Source organism: Trachypithecus francoisi, unplaced genomic scaffold (assembly GCF_009764315.1).
Source record: "Trachypithecus francoisi isolate TF-2019V2 unplaced genomic scaffold, Tfra_2.0 Lachesis_group17, whole genome shotgun sequence".
Classification (NCBI taxonomy): domain Eukaryota; kingdom Metazoa; phylum Chordata; class Mammalia; order Primates; family Cercopithecidae; genus Trachypithecus; species Trachypithecus francoisi.
Window position 1 is genome coordinate 106863637 of NW_022681462.1, and position 27083 is coordinate 106890719.

At 49.9% G+C, this 27083-nt stretch overlaps 1 protein-coding gene across 12 annotated transcripts in view; it reads left to right on the top strand.

The window, feature by feature from the left end:
- MYT1L (myelin transcription factor 1 like) overlaps positions 1-24054 on the top strand; it is a 534097-nt gene extending 510043 nt beyond the window's left edge. For 5 of the 12 annotated variants that reach the window (XM_033176677.1, XM_033176681.1, XM_033176680.1 and 2 more), the window contains 4 exons: positions 3734-3825; positions 10993-11102; positions 20720-20863; positions 21176-24054. In XM_033176677.1, the coding sequence (XP_033032568.1) occupies positions 3734-3825; positions 10993-11102; positions 20720-20863; positions 21176-21316 (487 nt within the window). In that variant the 3' untranslated portion in view covers positions 21317-24054. The remainder of the gene's footprint in view (positions 1-3733; positions 3826-10992; positions 11103-20719; positions 20864-21175) is intronic. The other 7 variants (XM_033176679.1, XM_033176682.1, XM_033176684.1 and 4 more) reach the window with 3 other exon arrangements.
- Positions 24055-27083: the final 3029 nt, after the last annotated feature.

Genomic DNA, 27083 nt, shown 5'->3' on the forward strand with positions numbered 1-27083 from the left:
ACTTGGAAGTCCTACAAAATCCTGCCACAGGCCTCTTCGGGGACTCCGCCTGCAACTTCCAGGGCCTGGGTGCACTCACACTCACCCTGGGCCTCCACTCACTGAGCCATCACAAAATACATTCAGACATTTTATGCTTTCAGAAATCATCACTAGGCACCTGCTCTGTCTCCAGCACTCTCCCATCCTGGGGATACAGAACAGTGAATGAAAATTGCATTTTAATCTTTGCCCTCAAGAATACACATTCTTTTCATTAAACTTCACAAACACAGTCAATTCAATATTTTATTCTCATTTCACAAGTGAGCAAACAGGAATGCATGAGTCTTTCCTAGCCAGCTCCACGTCTTATGTGCATTAGAGCATCAGGGGGTGCCGTGTGAGGTCCGATGGGCCTCCTGGTCTCACGAAGGACTTGCCAGATGTGGTCACCTGACTGCAGAGTCTACCTGGACGGGGGGGTGCAAAGCGCAGGCACACCTGCAGGAAGATGTGTGCGACAGCCGCAGTGTGTCCAGTGGTGGGAAAGGGAAAAGTGGCGTTAAAATCCAAGCATCCTATTTTAGGAGAGCCTTAACAGATCTTCTGAAAACTTATTTTTACAAATGAAAACATCCAGCTCACCGTCAGAAGCAGATTTACGGATAAGCTAGGGAAGCAGAAGTATCAGCCCTCACCCCAGCCGGATTTGCAGGGCGTCCTGCTGGGATCTGTGGGGAGGCAGGAGAAGACCCAGGAGGGTGCCCCGGAGTGGGGGCGACTGCCAGGTTGTTGCCCAGGCCCCATCAGGGAGGCCTGAAGAGGAGCCTGTTCCCTCTGGAACGCGAGGGGTTTGTTCACGCCCCACACTAAAGAGAGCCTGAGGAGCACAGGTACTTCCGGTGTAAACAGCAGCAGGCAGGGTGAGAGGCTCCATCAGAAGCAGCAGTGCCAACGTCTAGTAACAAATAAATGAGCAAAAAAACAGCAAAGGGAACCATGAGCCAGGACCCCCTCAGGGACTATCCAGATTCCTGGGATGCAGTCAGGGCGAGCAGGAGAAGCCAGGGCGCCCACCGTGCCCACCCCGTCACGCCACCCGGCTCCCAGAGGCCTCTCTGCTCCTGGGGCTTCCCGTGGGGCTTGCCCTGGGATGGGAGAGGACACGGGAGCTGATGATGCCGGAGCTGATGACGTCGGAGCTGATGACGCCGGAACTGATGACGCCAGAGCTGATGACGCCGGAACTGATGACGCCGGAGCTGATGACGCCGGAGCTGATGACGCCAGAGCTGATGACGCCGGAGCTGATGACGCCGGAGCTGATGACGCTGGGATTAAAGTCCCCGCTGCTCCTTCTCCCACTGAAGCTGGGAACATCATCAGCAAACACAGCAGTTCACAACCACAGAGTTCTGGGATGAGCAACAAATACTGGTGATTGTCTTAGACGTTCTAGGGCTGCAAAAACAAATACCATACCTCGGGCAGCATAGAAGCCAGAAATTTATTCCTCCAATTCTGGAAACTGGAAGTCCAAGACCAAGGTGCCAGCAGATTCAGCGTCAGGCCAGGGCTGCACTGTGGTTGGTAGACGGCGCCTTCTCACTCTGTCCTCACACGGGAGAAGGGGTGAAGGAGCTCTCTGGGTCCCTGTTATAAGGGCACGGATCCCATCACGAGGCCTCCTCACTTCCCACACACCCCTCCCCCTCACACCATCCCGGTGAGGGTCAGGATTTCAGTGCACGCGTTTTCAGGGGACACAGTCAGGCAACAGCAATGATTATTTAGAATTTTATGAATATTCTGTTATAATTATGACATGCAAACATCATATCAAAAAAAATAACAACTTAGACGTGTGGTGTTGATGAAGAATACTGAAAATATTTTTATACTAAGATAGGACTTCCCTAAAAACAACCGCTAATATCCCCAGTGGAAAATGTATTACGATCAAGTTCTGCTATGAATTTTCCCATTTTCTTCAAAAAAATTTTTTTAAATGTATTACAAAAACAATATCTAGAAAGCTTAATTATATTAGTGCAGATATTAAAGAGATATTTCTAATAATTATGTAATCTGCCTGCGCTAGTAAAGGTGTTTCTAGATCTATCCCTAACACATATCTGCTCTCAGCAGATGGGGGAGCCAGAAGGGAGATGGTTTTCCCCTGGAGTCGGGCGCGCGCTCCTCTGACTACCCCAGCCAAACTCTACCTTATTTGGCTGGCCACACACCACTTATGGACAGGGTCCGTCTAACACTTAATATACAGGTGGAATACAATATTATATATAGAGAGAATAAACATGTATGTCATATACATATATAAAACATTATAGGCCAGGTGCGGTGGCTCATGCCTGTAATGCTAGCACTTTGGGAGGCCAAGGTGGGTAGATCACCTGAGGTCAGGAGTTGAAGACTAGCCTGGCCAATATGGTGAAACCATGTCTCTACTAAAAGTACAAAAATTAGCCAGGCGTGGTGGCACACACCTGTAATCCCAGAGGCCATAATCCTGTAATCAGGAGGGAGAGGCAGGAGAATCACTGGAACCCTGGAGGAGGCGGAGGCTGCAGTGAGCCAGCATCGTGCCACTGCACTCCAGCCTGGGTGACAGAGCAAGCCTCTGTCTCAAAAAAAAAAAAAAAAACCACATTATCTACAGAAGTTTTTCACCTCACCCATAGTTAAGTGCCAGATAGCCCCTGGCCGGTAGCCCAGTGAGGATTCCAGTTGACCAGCATGTCCAGGAGCCCCTGGGAGGGAGGGAAGGCCCCTCAGAGGCTGAGGAGTTGTGAGGAAGCTGAGGCACGGGACTGCATGGAAGAGGCGCTCCGCACACAGGACATGCCATCTTCAGCAAACACCCAACAGGATAGAAAAGGAGGCAGAGACGCCTTCCTGCCCCAGAGGCCACCGGCCACGTCTGCCACATGCACTGTGAAGAGCTGAGACACATCCTGATGTCAACAAACCAGTGGCTGAGAAAAGTGAAGAGACACCGGGAAGTTTGAAAACAGACTGAATAGCTGGTGATATTAGAAAACTGTCTAAAAATTGTGGGTGAGATAAGGAGATTGCGGTTATGTTTTCACCCTTGAGACTGGGGAAGCAGGAGGGGCACAGGTGACTAGCCTTGAGAGACAGCTGAGTTTGGGGTGAGTTCATTATTCTGCTCTCTCTACTTTTGTAGATTTGAAATTAACTTTTAAACCCAGCCTTTCTATAAGCTTGATGCTTCCCATAATAAAGAAGATTTTTAAGCAACATTTTCACTCTATGAAAGTTTCAAAAAGCTCTGAAAGTTATACAATGAAGGACAAATTTCCTCTGCTCTCAGAGCCCCAGCTCCCAAGATCCCCCCGAGAGGCAGCTCCAGCCGAGCGCCCATGACCAGCGCTCACCACATGCATGAGTACACGGACACACACATGATGCACACACACATGCACCCCGTGTGCATAACTGTCATACTGTACGCATTGGTGTTTTTGCTTTTTCTCATTGTCAGACAGCCTTTTGCTGACAACCAACCTAGTAATATAATGCTAGTCTACACCTTGCTTATCACTGCTTCCCTGCAGGGCTGGGACGCTAGACAGTTGACTAATGGCCGTCCTGTGTTGGCAACCAACCTAGTAAAATAATGCTCTTCTACACCTTGTTTACCACTGCTTCCCTGCGGGGCTGGGACACTAGACAGTTGACTAATGGCCATCCTGTGTCTTGTCCACAGCCTATCAGGATGCCCGAGAGCCACGTCAGCGATGAAGAAGGCAAAGCTTTCTGGAGAGCAGATGCTGACCATCAAACAGCGGGCCAGCAACGGTGAGCACCCCTCCAGCCCTCGTGGCACACATGGTCAGGAAGGCCCAGCGGGCACAGCCACGCCAGCTCTGTGTCCTTTAACAGTTACAGCTCACTTTTCTTAGAAAGCAGGGGCAGGGATAATTCTGGCTCTCTCATCTATAAAGCTAAGCAACTTGAGAAAAAAAGCAGTCTTTCTCAAAACCGTCTCCCCGCTTCACCAACTTCACTACTCACCGGAATCACAAGCCCAAGTCCTGAGGGTCTCTCCAGCACTGGCCGATTTGCTCCCTGGAACCCCAGTGTGCCCACATTTCTGCCTCTGTCCCTCAGGCCCTCATCTGCGGTTTCTCCACCCAGGAGCAGTTTTGGGGCCCCCCCAGGCCACAGATAACAAGGATGGCACCCCCTCCCCTGTTGCCCTCACTCTCAGCATGTCTAGTGCCTGATTTTCTTGATTCCACCTGCAAATCTGTTTTGTTCTGAGGGTGTCTCTTGTCACCAACTGGCACAGGTGTGGAGAGAGTTCTGCAAAGGAAAATTGGGGGCCTCTGGAGGAGCAGGAGAGAAGAGAGCCGCTTAAACCCTTAGAAACATGCACAGTCCACTCTCATGACCTGGGGACTCTATTTGCGAGTTCACCTCCCTGCGGAAATTAATTTGTAGACACAGGCAGTGATCTCAGTGCTTTTGTAGTTACTCCTGTGCATTCATAGAGCAGCTGAAGTGTCTGGTGTTCCTAAGTGCAGGGGGCTGTGATGTGCCTCACAGAGAAAACACACACGTTAGCCAAGCTCCCTTCAGACAGGAGTCATGGTTTTGACTGTTGGCTCTGAGTTCAATGTTAAGGAATCCACAGTATCTATTAAATAAGTTGTCTTTAAATTGGAGCACACATAAAACTGGTGTATTAGTCCATTCTCATACTGCTATGAAGAAGTACCCGAGACTGGGTAATTTATAAAGAAAAGAGGATTCATCGACTCACAGCTCCACATGGCTGGGGAGGTCTCAGGAAACCTACAATCATGGCGCAAAGGGAAGCAAACATGTCCTTCTTCACATGGTGGCAGGAGAAAGAAGTTCAGAGAGAAGTGGGAAAAGCCCCTAATAAAACCTCCAGATCTCGTGAGAACTCAGTATCAGGAACAGCATGGAGGTAACCACCCCCATGATTCAATTACCTCCCACCAGGTCCCTCCCAAGATATGTGGAGGTTATGGGAACTATAATTCAAGATGAGATTTGGGTGGGGACACAGCCAAACAATATTAACAGGGTTTTTTTATTTTTCAACTGACAAAAATGGGACCAGAGGCTGGCAGGAGCTTGGCCCCTTGTTTCCAGAAGCAGTGATTCTGCTCTCAGCCTGTGTGCAGGTAACTTTACAGCGCATGGCCCCTGGGAATAATGAGATCAGCTGTAACCTGTAGCCATTGAGCAGACTGGTCCCCTTCACAGCAGAAGCCCAGCCTCCCCTTCTCAGCTCTCACTTGCAAGATGCACCCCTAATTTTGTATTTCTAAAAGGAGCCGGCAAAGCTCTTCAAGCACCACAAAGCACGGGATGCCCTGGGCTGAGGGCTCCCAGACCTGTGATGCACAGATCCGTCCTGTAAAGCTGACCCTGGGCAGAACCTGGGACCCTCCTGCTGTACGTTTACCAAAGGGCATCTCCTCCCCAAATCCACCGAGTGAGCCACACCTTAGCAGCTCCCAAGCATGCAGGCACGAAGCCCCTGGCCACAGCCATGGGGGTCTCCTCTCATCTGACTGTTATTGGTGGTCCTGAGGACAGCATGAGAGATGCCTGCATGTCCCACGTGTGTGCCTGCAGGATTCCCTGTGCCAGCAGCCAGCACAAACTATTCCTCAACATGTGGCCCATTGTTCACCAGAAAGGTCATCAGCTTCCTGATATTGGTCCTCAGAGTCTGGGGCTCCTGGAGGCATCCTGCCTCCCAGGCTGCTCCTGTCAGTTTCTGCCTTTCAGAATACCCTGACCCACCCTCACAACCTCTCCCTGCGGGTGCAGTCCCAAGCAGCCAGTGTAAGGACCCTGCTTTTGAGATACCAGGATAGCCGATGTTTGCTTCCCAGTTAGTACAGGGCAGTGTTCCTTGCCAGAAAGAAAACATTCCCTGAGCTCCATCCACATGCCAGGCGCTTTTCAAAATACTTAGAGGGCATTTCACCCCTGAATAACCCTGGATTAAAGCGGAAATCCTTAGACAATTGATCTGAGTCCGTGTGCCTTTGTTCCCCATTAATGAAGGAAGTGGCGGTTAGGTTAGGTAGTCCAGTTCAAAACAGAAAAGGAAAGAAAACATGGAGAGAACCGACCTGCCGATCCTAGAGGAGGAGCCATTCACACCTGGGCTGGTCCACCTGGGCAGCGGTGGGCAGATCCCTGAGGTGGCCATCTCTTCGTTGGCGGGCCTGCGTCGGCATTTAGGGCACTAGACATTCCCATTACTACCGCACACAAGGAGTTAATTCACAAAAACAGGTGCTAACTCGGAGGGATGAAGATAAGCAGTTGGTCTGTGACTCTAAACTAGAGGAGCCAACAACTGGGCTTCATCCCCCAGAAAGCAGCCAGGGCACGGGCACTCCAGGGTCACCGCCCACCCGCTGGGCCCAGCTCCTGCTGCCAGGCAGCCTTCAGCCAGGTCGCTGCATTCCACCCGAGTTGCTGGACACAGTTCGTGCAGTGCTAAGTTTCAGGACAGAAAGTTCCCCTTCTGCAGATTGTACTGCACACACGTCCATGGGTGAAAAAGAGGAGCTGCAGGTCACTGGGAGAACAGGTGGTGGAAGTGGGTCCCACCCAGGTCTTCCTAAGTCCAAGTGGATGTTGATGCCTGGGGCTGTTGATTCCTGACACTGTTTGCACCAAACCGAGAGGGTTCTTACTGACCCCCACAGCACAGTTGTGTGCCGTGCCCAGGCATCATTTCCGTGTCTGTGTAGCTAATCCAGGAAAGGGAATCTTGCCTGCTGCTCTTCAGAGGACAGAGGCACAGCATCCAATTTCTGCTGCCATGGTACCATTCTTCGCATCCAAAGCTCTGTGTTCCTGTTGCCTTTGCCACAGATGTGGAAAAGACAATCCCTCTCTTTCTTTTTTTGGACTGGATCTCACTCTGTCACCCAGGCTGGAGAGCAGCAGCACGATCTTGGCTTACTGCAGTCTCCACCTCCCAGGGTCAAGCGATCCTCCCACCTCAGCCTCCTGAGTAGCTGGGACTACAGCTGTGCACCACCACACCCAGCTAATTTTTGTATTTTTGGTAGAGATGGGGCTTCGCCATGTTGCCCAGGCTGCTCTCAAACTCCTGAGTTCAAGCAATCTACCTGCCTCCGCCTCTCAAAGTGCTAGGATTACAGGCGTGAGCCACCGTGCCTGGCCTTAAATATGTTAATAGAGACGAGATCTCACTATGTTGCCCACTGTGTTGCTCCTGACCTCCTGAGCTCAAGCAATCTGCCCACCTCAGCCTCCCAAAGTGCTGGTATTACAGGCGTGAGCTACCACGCCCGGGCTTCTTTTCTTTCATATCCTGAGTGTAAAGCCTTTCCTGGGGTCATTTTCTCACAAGATGCTCAGCAGCTTCCCTCCGTGTGAGGCTCAGATACTGTGCGGGACAGAGAAGCCCCCGGGACCCACCGTGAGGCACTGACTTGGCCAAGAAGGACCCTGGCACCGGATTTTAGTTCTTTCTCTTGAGCATTTGTCTGACAGGGAAGCAGCTATTCCAGATGTCCTTGAGGTTCCCTTCTGGCTCTAAAGTATTTTTCTTTCTTTCTTTTTTAAGTTTAGGGACGAGCCTACTCTCATGTCTCCCCCCGACAAGGATCCCCTTGTTTTCTTTATCTGTGGAGTGATCTCATCACGCATTAGCCCTCAGCTCTGCCTGAGCAGCCGGGGTGACCCTGTTAGTGAGTCTCCCTTCAGAACCCTGTTGCAGTTCGCCGTATGCCTCTTAGCGCCTTGGCACCTTGGCTGAAGTTGTACAATCAGTGGCTTTTTGGGGGGTAGTGGGGACGGGCCAGTGTTTAGGAGAGAAGGAAATAAGATAATGCTTCTTCTTTCCTTTTACTATCACAGCAGAAAGCAAGCTAGGGAAAGGAGCTCTAACCTCCATCGAGCCCCGAAAACATGAAGCACTTTGTCAGGAACTTCATCTACTTATTTCGCTTAATATTCCTGAGAGCTCCAAAGTGTGGGAACTCACATTTCTCTTTCAGCTGTAAGGAGAAGGAAATTCCAAGAGGCTTGGAAATTCCACCAAGCCATTAGTGAGAGTGACCAGTGCTGGCTGGGTTCACCATGGGACGCTGGTCTCTCAAGCGCTACCAGGATCCTGAAGGACCATGCTATGCTCATTCGAGTAGGATTTTTTTGCTTGTTTGGTTTGGTGTCCAATGGGTGGATTTTCTGGCTCTGAGATGCTGCTTTTCAGCTGGGGCCCTCCCTGCTCAGGCCAGTTTTTTTTTAATGGCAGTTTCTTCCTGAGGGCTCACAGGCCAACTGGTGGAATGTATTATAAAACCCTGTTTGTGGCTGGGCACAGTGGCTCACGCCTGTAATCCCAGCACTTTGGGAGGCTGAGGCAGACAGATCACCTGAGGTCAGGAGTTCGAGACCAGCCTGGCCAACATGGTGAAACCCCATCTCTACTAAAAATACCAAAAATTAGCCAGGTGTAGTGGTAGGCGCCTGTAATCCCAGCTACTCAGGAGGCTGAGACAGGAGAATCGCCTGAATCCGAGAGGTGGAGGCCGAGGTCATGCCATTGCACTCCAGCCTGGGTAACAAGAGCAAACTCCATCTCAAAACAAACAAACAACAACAACAACAACAAAATCCTAGTTTCAGCCTAACCATCCACAAAGTGAGGCTCAGCTCAGAGGCCCCAGCAACCCCAGGGACTGCTTCCTGGGCCAGTCACTGCCCTGCTGTAGGGGGAAGGGGAATTCCCACCCAACCCAGAGCTCTCCTCTCCCTGAGGGGACTTCACATGTGCCTGGGGGCTCGTAGGCTGTCCCAGGGATGTGGCTGTGGACAGCTCTGCAGAATTAGTTTGCAGGCGCTCCTCTTCCACATTCCCTCCTCCTCCAGAATCCTATGGGCCGGGAATGTCTCTGTGACCTCCCGGTTCTTCCTGGCACTGTTTCCCCGTCTCCCTCCTCCCCCTTACAAAGGAATGGCATGCTGCATGGAGCCGCATGGGCAGCCCCAGGACTGAGACGTTCCCAGGCTCCCACAAAGGGCTGTTGGTGACCACTTGGGCCTGAGGGTGGTCCCCCAGGACAGAGCAGAGCTACGGAAGTAATATCCACCATCCATCACTCCCAGAACAAAATTAGAGATGAAAAGTTGTCATGGGACCCCGGTCAAGACTTTTGTTTGGATTTAAAATGACACTGACTTCTGTCAGAACAGTTGACCTGATCTGGCAGATCAATTAGATAACCAAGCGTGATAGGCCAGTTAGTTTGACATTTCTCATAAATTCTTCAAACTAAACATCCCGGTCCAAGGTTTTTGATAGAAATATATTGAAAGGCCTCTGCAGGATGGGATCCCTAGTGATGTGCTTGAGAAATTTGCCTGTGATGGCTGTGGAGGGTGGAGGCATCACCAGGTCGTGTTCTGAGGGCCTCCTTCACACGGAGGTGTTCTGGAGGCATTTGGATGCTTGCAGTTTAACAGAAGCTTGTGGGGAATGCTTCTTAAATGACACATTCATTCATAATTTAGTTGCTTTATGAATTGGGATTTGTTTGCATTGGGTATTTTTATCTTGGGGGTATAATTTTTTTTTTTTTTCATTTCACTAAAAGCAGCATCTAAGGCCCAATCCCACTGATCCGTCACTTTCTCTTGCTCTCATCTTTCTGACGTCTTGGTAGAGAGGAGCCTCCACCTCTGTCCTGCTGATGTCAGCAGGGGTTTGGGCTTTCAGGCCTCAGACTCTGGTTGATTCCACCCCTTCCTCCCTTCTGTCTGCAAAGCTTGGAAACAGCATCTACCCACTGGGAGCCTCCTAGGAGGCCTGGATACATCTTCCATTCGTTTTGAGTAAAGATCCGTTGTGGTGCTGTATGACCAATGAGAACAGCAATCTCAAATCCTGAATTTTCTAGGTTGATTGCGTTTGCCAAACTCCTGCTCTCCTTCTGTGTACACCCAATTGTGTGAGGTCAAGTGGTCACAAATAGAGAGGAATCTCCATCTCTTCGGCGTTGGCAGTGTAATGTTGCCAGTAAACCAGATACAGCCAGTCAGGGAAGCAGGTGTCCAGAATGTCCTTTGTAAATACGGGTACCTGGGCCCTGTGCCCAGCTATGCCAGGACTGATCCATGTGCCCTGTGGACCTCGGCAGAGCAGCAGTTCCACCAGGGACACTCAGATGGTCAGGTACACACCTGGCTGAGGTTGTCATTCTGGCAGAGTTTGCAAATTGGGAATTCTGTTAGTTAATACATATTTTTTTAATCATTCAGAATGAGATTTTTTTTATTCGCTAAATGTCGAATATTCAGAGAGCCCTTTTGTGGCTGTCTCCCTCCAGCCAGTCCCCACGCCCCTCTCCCACTTCCCACAGCTTCCTGTTGGTGGATAAGGTGAGGTCATCCTTAGCATTTGCTGGACTTCATTTGTGGTTACATGTCTGCTGCCCATTTTCCGACCCAGAACCTAAGCTGAGTGAAGGCAGGGAGGACCTGGCCTTGTTGGTGAATGTGCCTGCAGAGCCTGGCTCCAAGCCTCGGGTGTTTGCAGAATGTCTGATGCAGAGAGCGAGTTGGGAGAGAGAACAAAAGCAGGAGAAAATAGGCCAGGCTCAGCAAATCAGCACCCAGGACCAGGTGGTTTTTGCCTCGTGTCCCGGGGATATATCCAAGACCCAGGTTAACTGTCCCAGGGAGCTCGACCCTCAGAGTGCCCGGGAATCTTCTGTGTGTCTCGATTGTTTTTGTGGGGGGACTTAGGTGGGGAAGGGGCAGTGGTAGGGAATAGAAAGACTCAAGATTGTGATGATTTTTTCCTTTCTAATTCAAGAGTCTATTTTCCAAGCAAATTCAATGACGAATATAAAGGGAACAAAGAAAACTCCCAAAATTTTAACTCTAATATTTTTGTATATAATAGTTTTAACATACTAATATTCATTATTACAGGTATAGAAAATGATGAAGAAATCAAACAGTTAGATGAAGAAATCAAGGAGCTAAATGAATCCAATTCCCAGATGGAAGCCGATATGATTAAACTCAGAACTCAGGTAACAGTTTTTGAAGCCCTCAATTTTAGCTCTAACACGTGCTATTATACCAGAGACACATGGCATGAAATCGGCTTTTAGGAGAGCTGTCGTTTCCGCTTTCTTTGCTCTTTTACTTCCTTTATTTTTCCACCTTATGATCTTGGTCTTCCACAGATACCATTCCATGGCAGTGTTTGCTGTAGCAGGGGCCATGGTTCTCTCGTTTTCAGTCTGCACGTGTGTTTGTGTTTTTTAATAAAGTGCATTTGCAAATAGGCATTTTCAGAGGATCACCTGTTCCTGCAAACAATGAGCGTTTTCCTTCCAAGATACTTCAGGTCCTTGTGTTATTTAATCACTATATTAAATGGAGAGTGACAGCAGAGGTTCCCAGAATTTAAAACAAGGAGTGGGCCGGGCGCGGTGGCTCAAGCCTGTAATCCCAGCACTTTGGGAGGCCGAGACGGGCGGATCACGAGGTCAGGAGATCGAGACCATCCTGGCTAACACGGTGAAACCCCGTCTCTACTAAAAAATACAAAAAAAAATTAGCCGGGCGAGGTGGCGGGCGCCTGTAGTCCCAGCTACTCGGGAGGCTGAGGCAGGAGAATGGCGTGAACCCGGGAGGCGAGCTTGCAGTGAGCTGAGATCCGGCCACTGCACTCCAGCCTGGGCGGCAGAGCCAGACTCCGTCTCAAAAAAAAAAAAACAAGGAGTGCCTGCCACATAGGACTCCTGGGTGTCTGGGGTTTGGGGAAGCAGCCCCAGTGACTTGCAGCTGAAGAGCCTGGGGTTGGGAAGAGAGAGCAGTGGCAGCTGGCAGAGCAGCTGTGGTCACTTAACCCCCTCCGTGCCCACAAGCAGCCCACAGGATAAACATCCTCAGCCTCATCTTAAACATACAGCTTCTAAGACGGAGAGGCAGCTTCCTCAGCCAAGCCGAGGCCACAGAGGCCAGGCTGGACCCTGTCTGACCGTGAGCCTTGTGCCTGGCATCCCCCACCTTGCTGCGTTAGGGTCCCAGTCGCCTAAGTACACTCTGGGAGTGGAATTTATTTGCTGACCACCCGACCCTCAGGGTGAGCACCATTGCCCACAGGGTGAGCAGAGGTGTCCTGTCTTCTTAGAAATGAGGTCTCCATTCCGGCCCCTCCCCAGCAGGCCATGGTGTGATGAGGTTCTCAGAGGATGCTGACCAGCCTCCAGGAAGGTTGCTCAGTTTGCTGGGAATGAGCCCGAGGACTGGATGGAAATGAGGATGGTGATGCCACCGGCCACCTACGTGATGATGCTGTCCTCCTAACAAACTCTGAGGGGCTCCCTTATTATCTGCCCTCTGTAAATGAAGAGGCTGAGGCTGGGGAAGGCTGAGGGCCTTTCCTGTGGTCAGCGAGGTGTGGTCAATGGCTCTGCTCTGCTCAACAGGTGGTTTTCAGCCACTGGACACAGCTTTCTCAAGGATGGAGACATCCTCTGGGGCTGGGGCCCCACCAAGCAACCGAAAGGGATTTCCAGGTCCCCCTGTGGGTACCAAGGATGAGGCCAAGGGCAGGAACTCCCCACAAGGCCGTGTGGCTGCTGCCTGGGCGTTTTGATGCCAACCTACTTCCCCAGAGGGCATCACTGCCTTGATCTCACCAACCTGGTAGCCCCAGGGGCTGTGTTCAGGCCTTCCTAGAATCTCACATTGGCCTGGCTGGGGCTCATCCAACACAGGTTGGAATTTCCCTTAAGACTTACCTGAATGTTGGGCTTGGGGAATAGAGTAACAGCCTGTGGCATTTCTCAGCCCTGGGACCAGCCGAGGCCATGGAGGCGGCATCTTAGAATGTATAGGAGACTCCATGGCTACCGGAGCACCCACGAGCTGCTGGTTCTGGGAGAGAGTAGGAGGTGACCTAGTCAGCAAAGATTGTTTAATTGGGACAGATCAATTCACCCTTGAGTATTACTCTGTTCTCACACTGCTAATAAATACCTGAGACTGGGTAGTTTACAAAGGAAATGGGTTCAATGGACTCACAGTTGTATTCTGTTTGTGAGGGCGACAAGCCGAAAATCTTAATTTATTTCCTCCTTTGAATGGCACCTTTTGGGGCACTCTCTGATGAGGCAGAATGTCCTTGTCTGTCCAGGGTGTTGAGTAGGTGGTCTACTGGGGCAACCCAATTCCAACAGGATGCCGTTCAGGAAGGGGGTTCTTCCCACTTTCCAAAACCCCTCCCTCCGCAGTGAAGGCCTGCTGCTCCGTGGCCGTCCATGAGGGACGGCCGGCAGCTCTGACGCCAGCTGTGGATGAAGCGCTGGGGCTGGGGCTCAGTCTGGGGCTGAGTAAGCTTAGAGGTCATGCCGCCTGGGTCTGCGCCCTAGGAAACAACACCTGTGCCTGCGAAGGCTGCTTAGAGTAGGAATCTCAGGTACTCTCTGCACCTGCACGAGCGTGGCCTCCCCCTCAGGAAGCACTCAGATTTGTGTCCGTTCTCACTGGTTCCTTTGTGCCTTTCTTTATCTCTGAGATGAGTAGTTGCTCCTAACAGCATGTATTTGGACCTGATGTCAAAAATGAATGTGAAGAGTTCACATGTATTCTCACTGACTCGGCCGATGAGAGAGGTGACTTCCCAGATGTGCCCGGGGATGGACCTTCCTCTATTTTAGAAGAGACGGGAATGTGCTGAGCCAGAGTCTCCCAGCTCTGCAGCTCTCAGGGTCGGATGATGAGCTCCAGTCCAGAAGTTGTTTTGTGAGCACCAGGCCTGAGCTCAGAGACAGGCAGCTGCTGACGCAGGCAGCTTAGAGCCTGATACTCCTTAAACGGGTTAGACCTGGGGCAAAACTTAACCAGAAAACAACGTGCGCCCACAGCCAGGAGCCCTCCTTGCTGTCTGTGCCTCGGCCACTGTCCGGGAAGTATGGAGGAGGAACATGGGGCAGGCCAGCTCTCCAGGGCATAAAGCGGCCCTGCCTGACGGCCTTGGCCTCCCTGCAGCAGCCTTCACGCCCCTTGCATTTTCCTTTAGAAGGTCCTGACTTTCCCATGCCTCTCAGGCCCTCACACCCTCAGGGAGCATGGCCAGGAAGGGGAACAGGCCCAAATCCCGTGTTTTCTTGTCCACTCTGACCCAAGAGAAAGGCAGGTTTCTCCCAGTGCCCCATGACACGTTCAAGACACACTGACACGGGGATGCAGGCCTGTGCGCAGAGCCCATGCCAGAGACGGCACAGGGCTGCAGGCCTGTCCCAAGCCCAAGCCATGAGATAGATAAGAAGTGGATGCCCATGGCCCGATGCTCTCTCTGGAATGGGAACAGAGGGAGGAACGGTAGAGTCAGTGCTCAGGCCTGCAGCCCGGTGATGATGGTCCTGCACAGGGAGGGGTCTAGACTTTAATCTGGTAAAGAACAAATCCAAGAGAAGTAAAAAGGAAACTCCGTCCAAACCTTTAAATTTCAAACCCGTGCCGGACGGGAAAGACCGCCACGCCTGTGCCGAATGGGGGGAAACCGCCGCGCCTGTGCCAGATGGGGGAGACCCTAGCGACTGGGCTGGATGCTGCGGAAACCGCCACACCTGTCCTGTGCCGGATAAGGGGGAGACCGCCGCGCCTGTGCCCCACGCGGGGAGACCCCTGCACCTGTGCCAGATGGAAGTAGACCGCAGCGCCTGTGACGGATGGGGGAGACCCTCGCGACTGGGCCGGATTAGGGGGAGACCGCCGCGCCTGTGCCAGATGCAGGAAAGGCCGCCCCTGCCACTCTCTGCGGAAGGGGTTTTGTGTTACATCTCAAGCCCAGGAGTGTTCTTACTAAAACTTGGAAAGGTTTTTTCACTGTTCAGTTGTAAGAATTCAAATTAGGACAAACCCAATTTTATTTCATTGAGAAGATGAGTTTTCCAATTTGGAATGTGTTTAAACACTATTTGGGGTCCAATTAGTGCGACCAAATACAATTCGTATGTGGCTGAAAAATCCATTCTTATGCTTGGCAGCTTGAAGAGTGGGTCTCAGGGACTTTGCCTCACACAAACGCAATCAGCAGTCCCGACACCGGCCGGGCGCGGCGGCTCTCGCCTGTAATGCCAGCACTTTGGGAGGCTGAGGTGGGCAGATCACGAGATCAGGAGACCAAGACCATCCTGGCTAACACGGTGAAACCCAGTCTCTACTAAAAATACAAAAAAAAAAAAATTAGTTGGGCGTGGTGGCAGGTGCCTGTAGTCCCAGCTACTCAGGAGGCTGAGGCAGGAGAATGGCGTGAACCCGATCAGGCTTCCTCCCGGGGTGGCCCAGCACCAGCAGAACGGCAGAGGTGCCTGTGGGATCTGCTGTTTCCCCAACTCCATTCAACTGGATTCAGTGTGGCCTCAGCTTCAGGGTCTGGGGCACCCACGCTGGGCACACCCAAGCCTTGGTTCTGGACTCCAAGATTCCCCAGACACATCTCATCCGATTCAACTCAGTTCACACCAGACCCCAGAGCAGAGACAAGAAAAGCTTGCCCTCGGCCCCAGGGGACACCCAGAAGTTGCTTGTTATCAGAATCCGGATAAAAAGGCCGGGCGCGGTGGCTCAAGCCTGTAATCCCAGCACTTTGGGAGGCCGAGACGGGCGGATCACGAGGTCAGGAGATCGAGACCATCCTGGCTAACACGGTGAAACCCCGTCTCTACTAAAATATACAAAAAATTAGCCGGGCGAGATGGCGGGCGCCTGTAGTCCCAGCTACTGGGGAGGCTGAGGCGAGAGAATGGCGTAAACCCGGGAGGCGGAGCTTGCAGTGAGCTGAGATCCGGCCACTGCACTCCAGCCTGGGCGACAGAGCGAGACTCCGTCTCAAAAAAAAAAAAAAAAAGAATCCGGATAAAAAGAGGATTGCTACGGAGGAAGAGAGAGCAGGGGACTCAAGTGCTGGGCGTGGCCTGGGCAAGCGGCATTTGTGTGAACTACATGAGTGCTGAGGGCCTGAGTTGGAGACCCCACCGTGGGGGCCTGGAGCAAGGAGACCGAGGAGAGATGGTGGGAGTCCTGCAGACACGGGAGGTGGAGAAGGGAAAGGAGCACTCCCGGCACAGGAAACAGCAGGAGCAGAAGGAGGATGGCTCGGAGCTGGCTGGGAGGTTGGGATGCTGTCCCCCATGGCCCAAACAGTGCAGGCATTTGTCAGGGAGGTGGGGGTGGGGGTATTTGAGTATAAAAGGGAGCTCGTGTTTTCAGGCCAGGCTATTCACAAGAAACCCCCAGCTCCTGGTGTGAGGGCCCAGATGGACCAGTGTGAACAGCCCTGTGAAACTTGACTTCTTCTAAGATTGGCAGGTCAGTTAATCCCACAGCCTGCACCACTTTCAGATAGTGGCTGTTCTCCCTGGGGCTAAGCCTCTCTATGGTCCAGCCTCCCTGGTCAGCACTGGCATGGGCAGGAGCCCGTCCTCCCTGCACGAGGACACTCTTGGGGTTACGCCCTTCTACCACCCCACTGCCAGCGCCTTGCGATTCCCACCCATTTTACACTTCTTCCAGAAATGTTTTCTTTTTTTTTTTTTTTTTTTTTTTTTGAGACGGAGTCTCGCTCTGTCGCCCGGGCTGGAGTGCAGTGGCCGGATCTCAGCTCACTGCAAGCTCCACCTCCCGGGTTCACGCCATTCTCCTGCCTCAGCCTCCCGAGTAGCTGGGACTACAGGCGCCCGCCACCTTGCCCGGCTAGTTTTTTTTTTGTATTTTTTAGTAGAGACGGGGTTTCACCGTGTTAGCCAGGATGGTCTCAATCTCCTGATCTCGTGATCCGCCCGTCTCGGCCTCCCAAAGTGCTGGGATTACAGGCTTGAGCCACCACGCCCGGCCCAGAAATGTTTTCTAAACACATCATGCCATCCAGGTACTTAGTCTAGACCAGGTATTGGCAAACATTTTCTACATAGGACCAGATGGCAAATAGTTTAGGCTTCTGGGCCATGCAGCTGTGTTGCAGTGTGACAGCCTCACAACACAGGTGTGAGTGTGACCGTTTCAACACAGCGTCACGTGGTTCTACAGTTGGAACTTAATAGCTCTTCTATGTTACAAAATGCTGTTATCCCTTTGTTTTTTTCTTACCACTAAAAACTGCAAATGCCATTCTTAGCTCAGTCTTAGCTTTCAGTGTCAGGCCCTGGGCTAGATTTGACCTTTCTCTGCTCCAGGTGTGGTCAGAGGCTGCACAGTCTGGGAAACACTGAGGTCCAGAAGGACAGAGGGTGTGGACAAGTCTGTAAAAATGCGGGTTTGGACCTGGACTGGCCATCAGGCTGCTGCTGGCGCGGGAACTTTGTTGGGAAGATCCGGGAACGTACTGCTTCCTAGCAGCCTGAAAAACTTTTGGTGTTTCTTAGACAATCAAAAACAGAACCCACGGTTGTCAGAGGGCTCCCCACTCTACCACAGGCGACTCCGTGGTTCTGGAAATGCAGACTCAGATTCACCAGTGCACATCACTGACGATGGCAGCCCCCAGGTCTCAGCCAGGCCCCCAGACCCACTCGCAACACAGGCCCCTCCCCGTGTAAGCACCTGTGATCAGGGACGCCTTCCAAGTGCCAGGAACCACATACCGTGGCTACTGTGGGTTGGGTTTGGAAGAGAGACACCAGCCTTTGTGGTCCTCCCCAGCCTGCTCAGCCCCATCCTCAGAGGAGGGCTGGCAGATGAGGGGCTGGGCGGAGCCCCTGCATCACCTTGCTCAGCAGCGCTGTCTCCCATGACGCCACAGCATGCTGGCCAGCTCCAAGACGTTCTGAGAGGGCTCTCCTTTACTCTGGGCCGCTAAGACTGGGTCAGAGGCCCCAGGAATAACAAACGTCTGCTCACTGCAAACATTCCTCACATCTCAGTGTGAGTGTATGTTGCGGGCAAGGAGCATTACTCCCATTTTCCAGAAAAAGAGCCCACAGTTTGCCTGGGTAGGATAGTAAGGAATGGGCAACAGTGACCCTGAGACACAGCTTCTTGCCACCCTGGAGGAAGGCCTCAGGCAAGCAAACGTGTCCACGTGCAAGAAGCCCGAGGCCCTGTGTGTGTGGGCTGGAGATGCAGGAGATTCAGGGGCCAGGGGGGTGTGCTTGAGGGAGGTAAGGCTGTGAGACCTGGCAGATACCTATCAGTTCTGGTTTTGGGTCTCCAGGCATCCCCTCTGACCCTGGATGGGGCTCATCACGCAGCCTGGTTCAGGAGATGATCGTTTTGGCCAGGGCTTTGATGGGATGTTTATTCAAACTGCGTATTTTGTTCCACTGCTAAGTGGATTCAACATAATGAGATGTGTTCCATTTTGAGAAAATCAAAGCATTTATAAGCACGGGAGCCCCCCTCTCCACCCCCACCCCAGCCACAGACCCAGGTAGCATGGGAAGGAACAGCCTAACTCCTGAGTCTCACGGAGAGTCCTGAGCACAGGAAGGTGTCTCTGCCTCTGCAGGAGGGGCTAGACTTCCCAGCAGAGAACATAGGGTGAAGGAGGAATGGATCTAAAATGTGTCCCCATGAATTTTGCTGGGGACAATGAGACAGGGTACCACCCCTGCCTTGGGCACCCCACAGGCTGCTTCTCTGCTAAGCCGGGGGAGCAGCTGCACTTCCCTTTACTCTGAGCCCCAAAGACCAGATCAGAGGCCCCAGGAATAACAGATGTCTGCTCACTGCAAACACACCGCACCTGCCAGTGTGAGCTCGTAATGCAAGGAGCATTATGCCCATTTTCCAGAAAAAGAGCCCACAGTTTGCCCGGCTAGGATAGGAAGGAATGGCCAGAAGCACCTCTGAGACACTCACCCAGAGGCGGGCTGGGCTGGGCTCATCCAGGAGGGCCCGCTGAGGGCTAGCGATGGGGAGGCCTCTGCAGGGTTCCCTGAGCACAGACGAGGGGCCGAGGGGCCTGGAGCAGCGGCCATCTAGGAAAGCCCCCGGGTGCAAAGGGCAGGAGCCGCCCTCTGCTCAGGGAGACGGCAGAGGTGCCCGTCCTGCTGCTGGCCTTCCCCCTGCGTGGGCCCTTTAAAATCCTGGGGACCTGGACAATGGCGCCTCGCCCAAGATTAGATTCCATCGTAGAAAACCTACGTCTGCTTACACTGACGTCATCTCTAGTGAGGTCCCAGCCACAGCTGCCACCAGCCGTGAGTGCAGGCACGTGGCCACCCAGGAAGGGTTACAGAACGCTCTGGAAGACAAGCACCAGGCACGCAGCCCTTCGGGGCCCACCCAGGAGTCGTGGGAGGCCAGGCATCCACTCCTGAGCCTGCAAGGGGGCGGCTGGGAGGGGAACATTAATTTGATAAATAATCCCAAGGAACACAAATGAGAAGGTCACCAGGGACATGCCTGGAAATAAAACTGTGTGATGTCGGTGGGTTCTCCACAGGGCACCGTCCCTGCAGGAATGGTGGGGGCTGCGATTCCTTCCAAGGAGAAAGCCCACCCTCCCCACTTCATCCTGGAGGGCATCTCCAAGGGGATCCAGTTTTCTAACAGGGGGTCTGTGCCTGAGGCTGGTGACTGGGAGAACCCGGGATTTGACCCAGTACAGCCAAGGGAGGGCCAGAACACAGGAGAAGGCAGGACCAAGAGGGAGAGGAGGAGAGACTCATGAGAGGACTTGGGCATGACATGTCGGGGAAGGAGAGGAGAGGAGCAGGTAGGCCAGGCAAGCCATCCCTGAACTCTGCGGGTCGGCTCGGTCTTCCAGGGAGAAGCCCCAGGTCACGCACGGCAGAGACACCCCTGGTGCCCAAGGCAGACACCCCCGCGGGCGGGGCAGCTCCCTGCCTGCTGCGTGTGAACTTAGTCCTGTGCGGTTATAGGCAGAGCCCTGACCTTGACCTTGATGAGACTTACATTATCTCTGGAATATGCAAGGAAGGGTCCATGGTGGGCCTTTTTCCTTAGAGATATGCAGGAAGACCACCCTGTGGGCACAGTGCCAGCCCGGTGCCATCTGAAGAGATAGTGACACGCCCACACAGAAATGAGCATTAGAGGACTTAGCTGTGGCAGAATTTGATTCAGGCTAGAAAGGAGAAGTCTTCGCATCAAGTCAGTAAAACTCTAAGCCCCCTACACACTGCAGTCCCATCAGGCCAGCTGAGAGAACAGGATGGCACAAGGGAACAGTCTCACTTCCCCAGTTGTCAAGTGCAAGGAATCCAAAGGAGAGATAGCAGGTCCTTAAACGGCGAGTGCTCACCACTGAAGCCTTTTTCTTTCTTTCTTTTTTTTCTTTGTGAGACCAAATCTTGCTCTGTCACCCAGGCCAGAGTGCAATGGTGTGATCTCAGCTCACTGCAACCTCCGCCTCTCTGGTTCAAGCTGTTCTCGTGTCTTAGTCTCGCGAGTAGCTGGGATTCCACCACGCCTGGCTAATTTTTGTATTTTTAGTAAAGACAGGGTTTCACCATGTTGGTCAGGCTGATCTCGAACTCCTGACCTCAAGTGATCTGCCTGTCTTGGCCTCCCAAAGTGCTGGGATTCCAGGCGTGAGCCACAGCACCCGGCCGGAAGTCTTTCTCCTTCAGCGAGAAGGCCCTTCTTTGTACCCAATAGGCTGTGGCCCCCGACAAGGACCACGGGCTCCTAGGTCCTCCTGGTGTTACATGTCACACGCACTTGTGCGTTTCAGATTACCACGATGGAGAGCAACCTGAAGACCATCGAAGAGGAGAACAAAGTGATTGAGCAGCAGAACGAGTCTCTCCTCCACGAGCTGGCGAACCTGAGCCAGTCTCTGATCCACAGTCTGGCTAACATCCAGCTGCCGCACATGGTAAGTGACTGAGCGCGCAAGGCAGGAATGTGGAGTCCTCACAGCGCACAGCCTAAAGTAGATGCCGTTTTTGTTGTTATTTTCATGGTTCTTCAGCCTTTGGCAAATGTTTGTGGTTACCACCCCGAAACCATACCATTAACTGCTAGAAACATGGGCGGGGCTGACCCCATAAACTTAAGTGTGCTCTGAGCCAGCCTTTGAAATAGTCTAAAACCAAGGGCACGATGCTATGATACTATTTTATGCTTTTGTAAATATACTATTAAGAAAATAAAAGTTGTATATGAACTACTATTTAATATCTCGTAGGATCCAATCAATGAACAAAATTTTGATGCTTACGTGACTACTTTGACGGAAATGTATACAAATCAAGATCGTTATCAGAGTCCAGAAAATAAAGCCCTACTGGAAAATATAAAGCAGGCTGTGAGAGGAATTCAGGTCTGAACAGCTGCTGTAGTGATGAAACTCTTGCTTAAAAAGGATGCCTCTTGTTTTTTGCTGCTGTAACTTCCCAGAAAGTGTCTATATTTATTTCTGTTTGAAACAGTGTTATGCTTACAAGACTTCATAATGATTTTATGTCTTGCTTTAAAGATAGTACCTGCAGAATAGTTTTTGAATACACCCACATTTTGTACGTTTCCATGTAAGCTGACATAGTGTTCTGCCATGTAATGTTTATAGCTGCTGATGTATGCACATTTGGGGGTATATCTATTTCTGAAGAGGTAAGCTGATCAAAATAAATAGAGTGTAAATTCTTTTTAATGCTTTAGTGATTCAATGTTTTAGTATTTTGAACTGAAATGGACACACACACACACACACACAGCTTTGAATGACCATGTTGTGGCCAAGCAGCCGCTTTTTAGACGTTATCATTTTGCCTCATGTTGGAGGACTTTATGGAATTTAAGAAATACATTTTGTGTGCATATTGTTTCATAGCAAGAATTGGTTGCAAAAAATGCTTTATTTTTGAACAATGCTTGGAAATATTATGTGACTTTTTTGTTTGTTTGTTTTAGGAGGATGGTGTATGGTGGGGGCAATAAATGAGGTTTTTTGCATTCCAAGGAAATGGCATATGGATTAACTGTAAGAAATGAAATAAGTAATTTATTGTAAGACAACATCAAGCCATGGAAACTTGGCAGAAGATTCAAAGCAGCTTAAACAGCACTTTTAAATTAACTCCTAAGCATTACATGGTGTGACTATGGAAACTCCAGTTAAGACAGGATCTTATCAGAGGTGGACAACGTGAAGATTTCCTTTTCCATTTTCAATAAACTTTGGAACAACCTTCTCGTATCTCCCCTAGAGTTTCGTGCCCCTCTGAACTGTCTGTTGTTGCAATGTAGTTTATCAACAGAATTTGTGTGTTTTCGATTTAAGCTAAAAGATAATTTAAGAACATTTATTTCCCCTTTTCACTTTAAAAAATTATGATTATTCCTATTATTGTTATGAACCTTCTTATTTTACATTTGAGGGATAAAGGCAAATGATTTGTGAGTCTTCTAGTTACTGGACCGAGTTTTCTGCTGGATCTGGTGGGAAGGCAGCTCGGTAAAGTGTCTCTCCTGCTCCCCCTGCCCGACTTTGACTCTGAATAAGCATTTGGTCCTATTCAGAGGACTCTTACCACGACGTTTCTGTTCTACACTTGGTTGGAGACCAGTTGACCATAGAGCATTTGCAGAGCCTTGTTGTTTGATTTCTTGTGACTATTCTAAGAATGAATGCAATCAGATTTTAAAAGTAACTAAATATACTTCAGCACTTTTTTGCTTTAAACTAGATCATCTTAGACTTGTTTATACCTTCCAGATTTGATTGTTTTACTCCAAATGACTGCACTAAATGTATGCATAAGACCACTTTTGAGCACTGCGTTCCCCCTTCTGAGTAGTCCTTTGACGATGTGTTGTGTTTTCTGATGTTGACTTGATTTCCATTTAATAGCATCTCTTCCTTCCATGTCTTGATGTTATGCAGGAAGTACAGACGTACTTTAAATTTTTGTTATGAAATAAAAAAAAAAAGATGGGTTTTGTAAAAATAAAAAAAAAATATTTTTAGCAGAACAGGACTTACAGGGTCATTGTCCCCACAATGTGCCAGTCGACTATTTGCACTTACCTTGTCCTATATATCCGTACGGAGGTGTGCAATTCCTCGTGTCAGTAGCCTTGTGACACTGAACCTGGATGGATTATAGAGGAGCCCTCACGGCCGATCAATAATGTTGCGAAGGGAGACTACAGGGATCTCACGACAAATATTCTGATACAATACTCAACCTCGGTATATATATATATGTATAAATATATGTATATCCCAGCGGCACTTTATACTGTTCACTGTACAAAAGCTTACAGTTTTCCACAAGGACTTTAATAACTAGCTGGGAAAAAGATGATGTAATTACTTCGGGGCTCTGCGGAACCTTCTCTGTACAGCGCCCCCTTTCTGTTGTGCTATTGGTTGCAGCTGCCATGCTCAGAATGCATTTTGAGAGCTGAAGCAAGGTGCTTGCAGTCACCTGAGGCTGCCCGTGTGGCCCAGGGCCCCAGCCGCCTTTAGGGCCCCCATTGTTCATAACAGCATATGCATTTCCCCACCGCGTTGTGTCTGCAGCTTCTTTGCCAATATAGTAATGCTTTTAGTAGAGTACTAGATAGTATCAGTTTTGGATTCTTATTGTTATCACCTATGTACAATGGAAAGGGATTTTAAGCACAAACCTGCTGCTCATCTAACGTTGGTACATAATATCAAATCAAAAGTTATCTGTGACTATTATATAGGGATCACAAAAGCGTCACATATTAGAATGCTGACCTTTCATATGGAATTATTGTGAGTCATCAGAGTTTATTATAACTTATTGTTCATATTCATTTCTAAGTTAATTTAAGTAATCATTTATTAAGACAGAATTTTGTATAAACTATTTATTGTGCTCTCTGTGGAACTGAAGTTTGATTTATTTTTGTACTACACGGCATGGGTTTGTTGACACTTTAATTTTGCTATAAATGTGTGGAATCACAAGTTGCTGTGACACTTCATTTTTAAATTGTGAACTTTGTACAAATTTTGTCATGCTGGATGTTAACACATCTTACTCTAAATAAAAAAGGTGTTGCCACATTTGTAGCACGAAGGATCTCTAACCCGGGTCTGCGTCTTCACTTGAGTCTGGGAAATGCTGTCTGGGGCCCCGTGGGATCCACTCGAAGCCTTTCACTCCAGCTTAGTTGCTTTTAACATTTTTACCAGTTTGGTTCTCAACTCCGAGGCATATAGGAGTCAATGACTTTTAGAAAACTATGTGAGTGTCTCGGCATCCCCACTGGGCTGTCCTTTTCCCATCTGCTGTTGCTCCTGCCCCTCGCTGGGCCAGGCCATCTGAGAGCCAGCCTGGATGGAGGACATGGTGCCTCCCGGCACAGGGCTCCCCTGGACAGGGAATTCTCCGCCAGCAGCCCTGCAGCCATCACACTTGGGGGCGTTGCCATTGTGCTTTGGTCAACATCTCAGCGCGCCCACGCCGGGCAGTCACGTCCTTTGTAGAGGCTTTCTTCTTCTGGAATCCAGTCGAGGAGGTGCACTGCTCCCGGCTGCTCCGTCCATGTCCCTTCTCTGTCCCTGTCACCTCCTTATTACTGAGCAGTTTCTCAGCCTGCCTGTCTCCCAGATCACAGACAGTTTTCAACTGCCCAGGACCGTTGTTTTACAAAATGTCCCAAACTGGCTGCCACCTCCTGACTGATTCAGGTTAACTGGGAGACGTGTCCTTCTCCAGTTTCATGTCAGGGGAGCAGAAGGACAGGCGGCCCGTCATTGGTTCCCTGCGTGTTGAAAGATGATGCCTGTCACTTCCATGCTGTTGGCAAGGATCCCAGCAGCAAGTCACCCGTAAAACTTAAATTGCCCTTCAAATATAATTTAACAATGAATTACCCACTTTCACATCAACTGTATTAGTAAATGTCATGGTTTAAAATTCCAAAACTACCCTCCTCTCATAGACACAATCACCCAAAATATAAAATTTGAGAAAGGGACTCTGACAACCTTGGTTAAATTTCATAATTTATTCCCAGTGGTGCCTTCAGCTGCTTCACGATTCAAGGTCCCCTGGGCACTTCTCATAAGCTAGTGTGTTCTGATGGCTCGTTGGCGACAGCACTGCCTCCTGGAAGCGCTGGTGATTGCAGTGAGTCCCCCTCCAGTCCTTGGTAGAGTCCTCAGAGCTGACAGAAGAGAGGGGCGACTCTCACTCCTGTGGCCCTGCATCTCTGTCTCTCTAGACCCGCAGGGTGGAAGAAGCTCTGTCAAAGGCTGTCTTTAAGAGCAAGCCAAGTTAATGATGTGGGACTCAGGTCTGTCTGTTAGGATTATTCAAAGCTATTTTTCCATAGGAGCAGTATGCCTGAGAATTGGCGTAAATATTTCAGAAAGCAACTTATTAATATTTTCAAAAATCTTAGAAAATTTATATTTTGCCTCAATCTCGGTCTATACTAGAAATACCAAAACAATTACAAATGTACCAAAATCAATAAAAACAGCCCTAAAGTCCTATTATGGAGGAATGATTAAGCAATTCATGATCCATGAACTTTATGGAGTACTAGAGAGCTCTTAAAATAATGGCTATAAAAACCTTTTAATAAGGGGATTATGATAAAGTAGGTCAAGAGTACAGAAAAAAATTACAAATGCATGAAGGGGCCCATTATCAACAAAAAGAGTTGGACTCTGTAAAATATTTGAAGAGATTTATTCTGAGCCAAATATGAGTGACCATGGTCCATGACACAGCCCTCAGGAGGTGCTAAGAACATGTGTCCAAGGTGGTCGGGGCACAGATTGATTTTATACATTTTAGGGAGGCATGAGACATCAATCAAATACATTTAAGAAATACATTGGTTTGGTCCAGAAAGGTGGGATAACTCAAAGTGGGGGCTTCCAGGCTATCGGTGAATTTAAACATTTTCTGGTTGACAATTGGTTGAGTTTGTCTAAAGACCTGGGATTGATAGAAAGGGAATGTTCAAGTTAAGATAAAGATTGTGGAAACCAAAGTTCTTTGGAAGTCTTTATTGACTTCTCTTAGAGACAATAGATGACTAATGTTTCCTGTTCAGATTTTTATTATTTATTTATTTATTGAGATGGAGTCTCACACTATTGCCCAGGCTAGAGTGCAATGGTGCAATCTTGGCTCACTGCAGCCTCCACCTTCTGGGTTCACGCAGTTCTCATGCCTCAGCCTCCCGAGCAGCTGGGATTACAGGCACACACCATCACATTTGTATTTTTAGTGGAGACGTGGTGTCACCATGTTAGCCAGACTGATCTTGAACTCCTGACCTTGTGATCCTCCCACCTCAGCCTCCCAAAGTGCGGGAATTACAGGTGTGAGCCACTGCACCTGGCCTTCCTACTCAGCTCTTAGCTAATCTCTTCAGGATTGAGAGGGCCTAGAAGAAAAAGATTGAGTTATATTAACAGAGATTCTTTACAGATGCAAAATTTCCCCCTACAAAGAACAGTTTTGCAGGGCCATTTCAAAATATGGCAAAGAAACATGTTGTAGGGTAAAATATTTTGATTTTCTTCCTTGTCTTGTAATGTTGTGCCAGAGTCAGGTTGGAAAATTAAGTCGTGATATATAGGTTGAATAAAACCCATCTGATGAGAATGTATGGTTTGCAGGGCATGACTCCCCAGACCCCTTCAATAGGAATTTGGGCAAGATAAAAAAAATCAGAGTTTAGTCTCAGCCTTAGCAAAATAAACTTCTGAATTGGTTGAGACCTGTCTCAGACACTTACTGGTTTACGCAACACAGCTGGGTAATGAGGCCGAGCTCAGGGTCTTAAGGGAGAAGCAGTTTCAGTGTATAAAGACAATCAGGCTTTCGGCCTTCGTATTTCACTTACTTCAACACTCACAAGTTTATCAGTCACCGTTCAGGCCCTGGGTCAAGCGGGAAACAACACAAAGAAAAACTCCCATCCTAACAAATGTAGTTGGCATAGCCCTCCTTGTCTAACAATAAAACAGGCACATGGCAGCTCCCGAGCACCCTGATTTTCCGTATCAAATAGAGTGGCCGAAGGGGAAGCCTCGCAGCTGGCCCGAATGAGGCCTTCCCTGTGTGAGGCCAAACGTGGCGTGTGCTGGACTT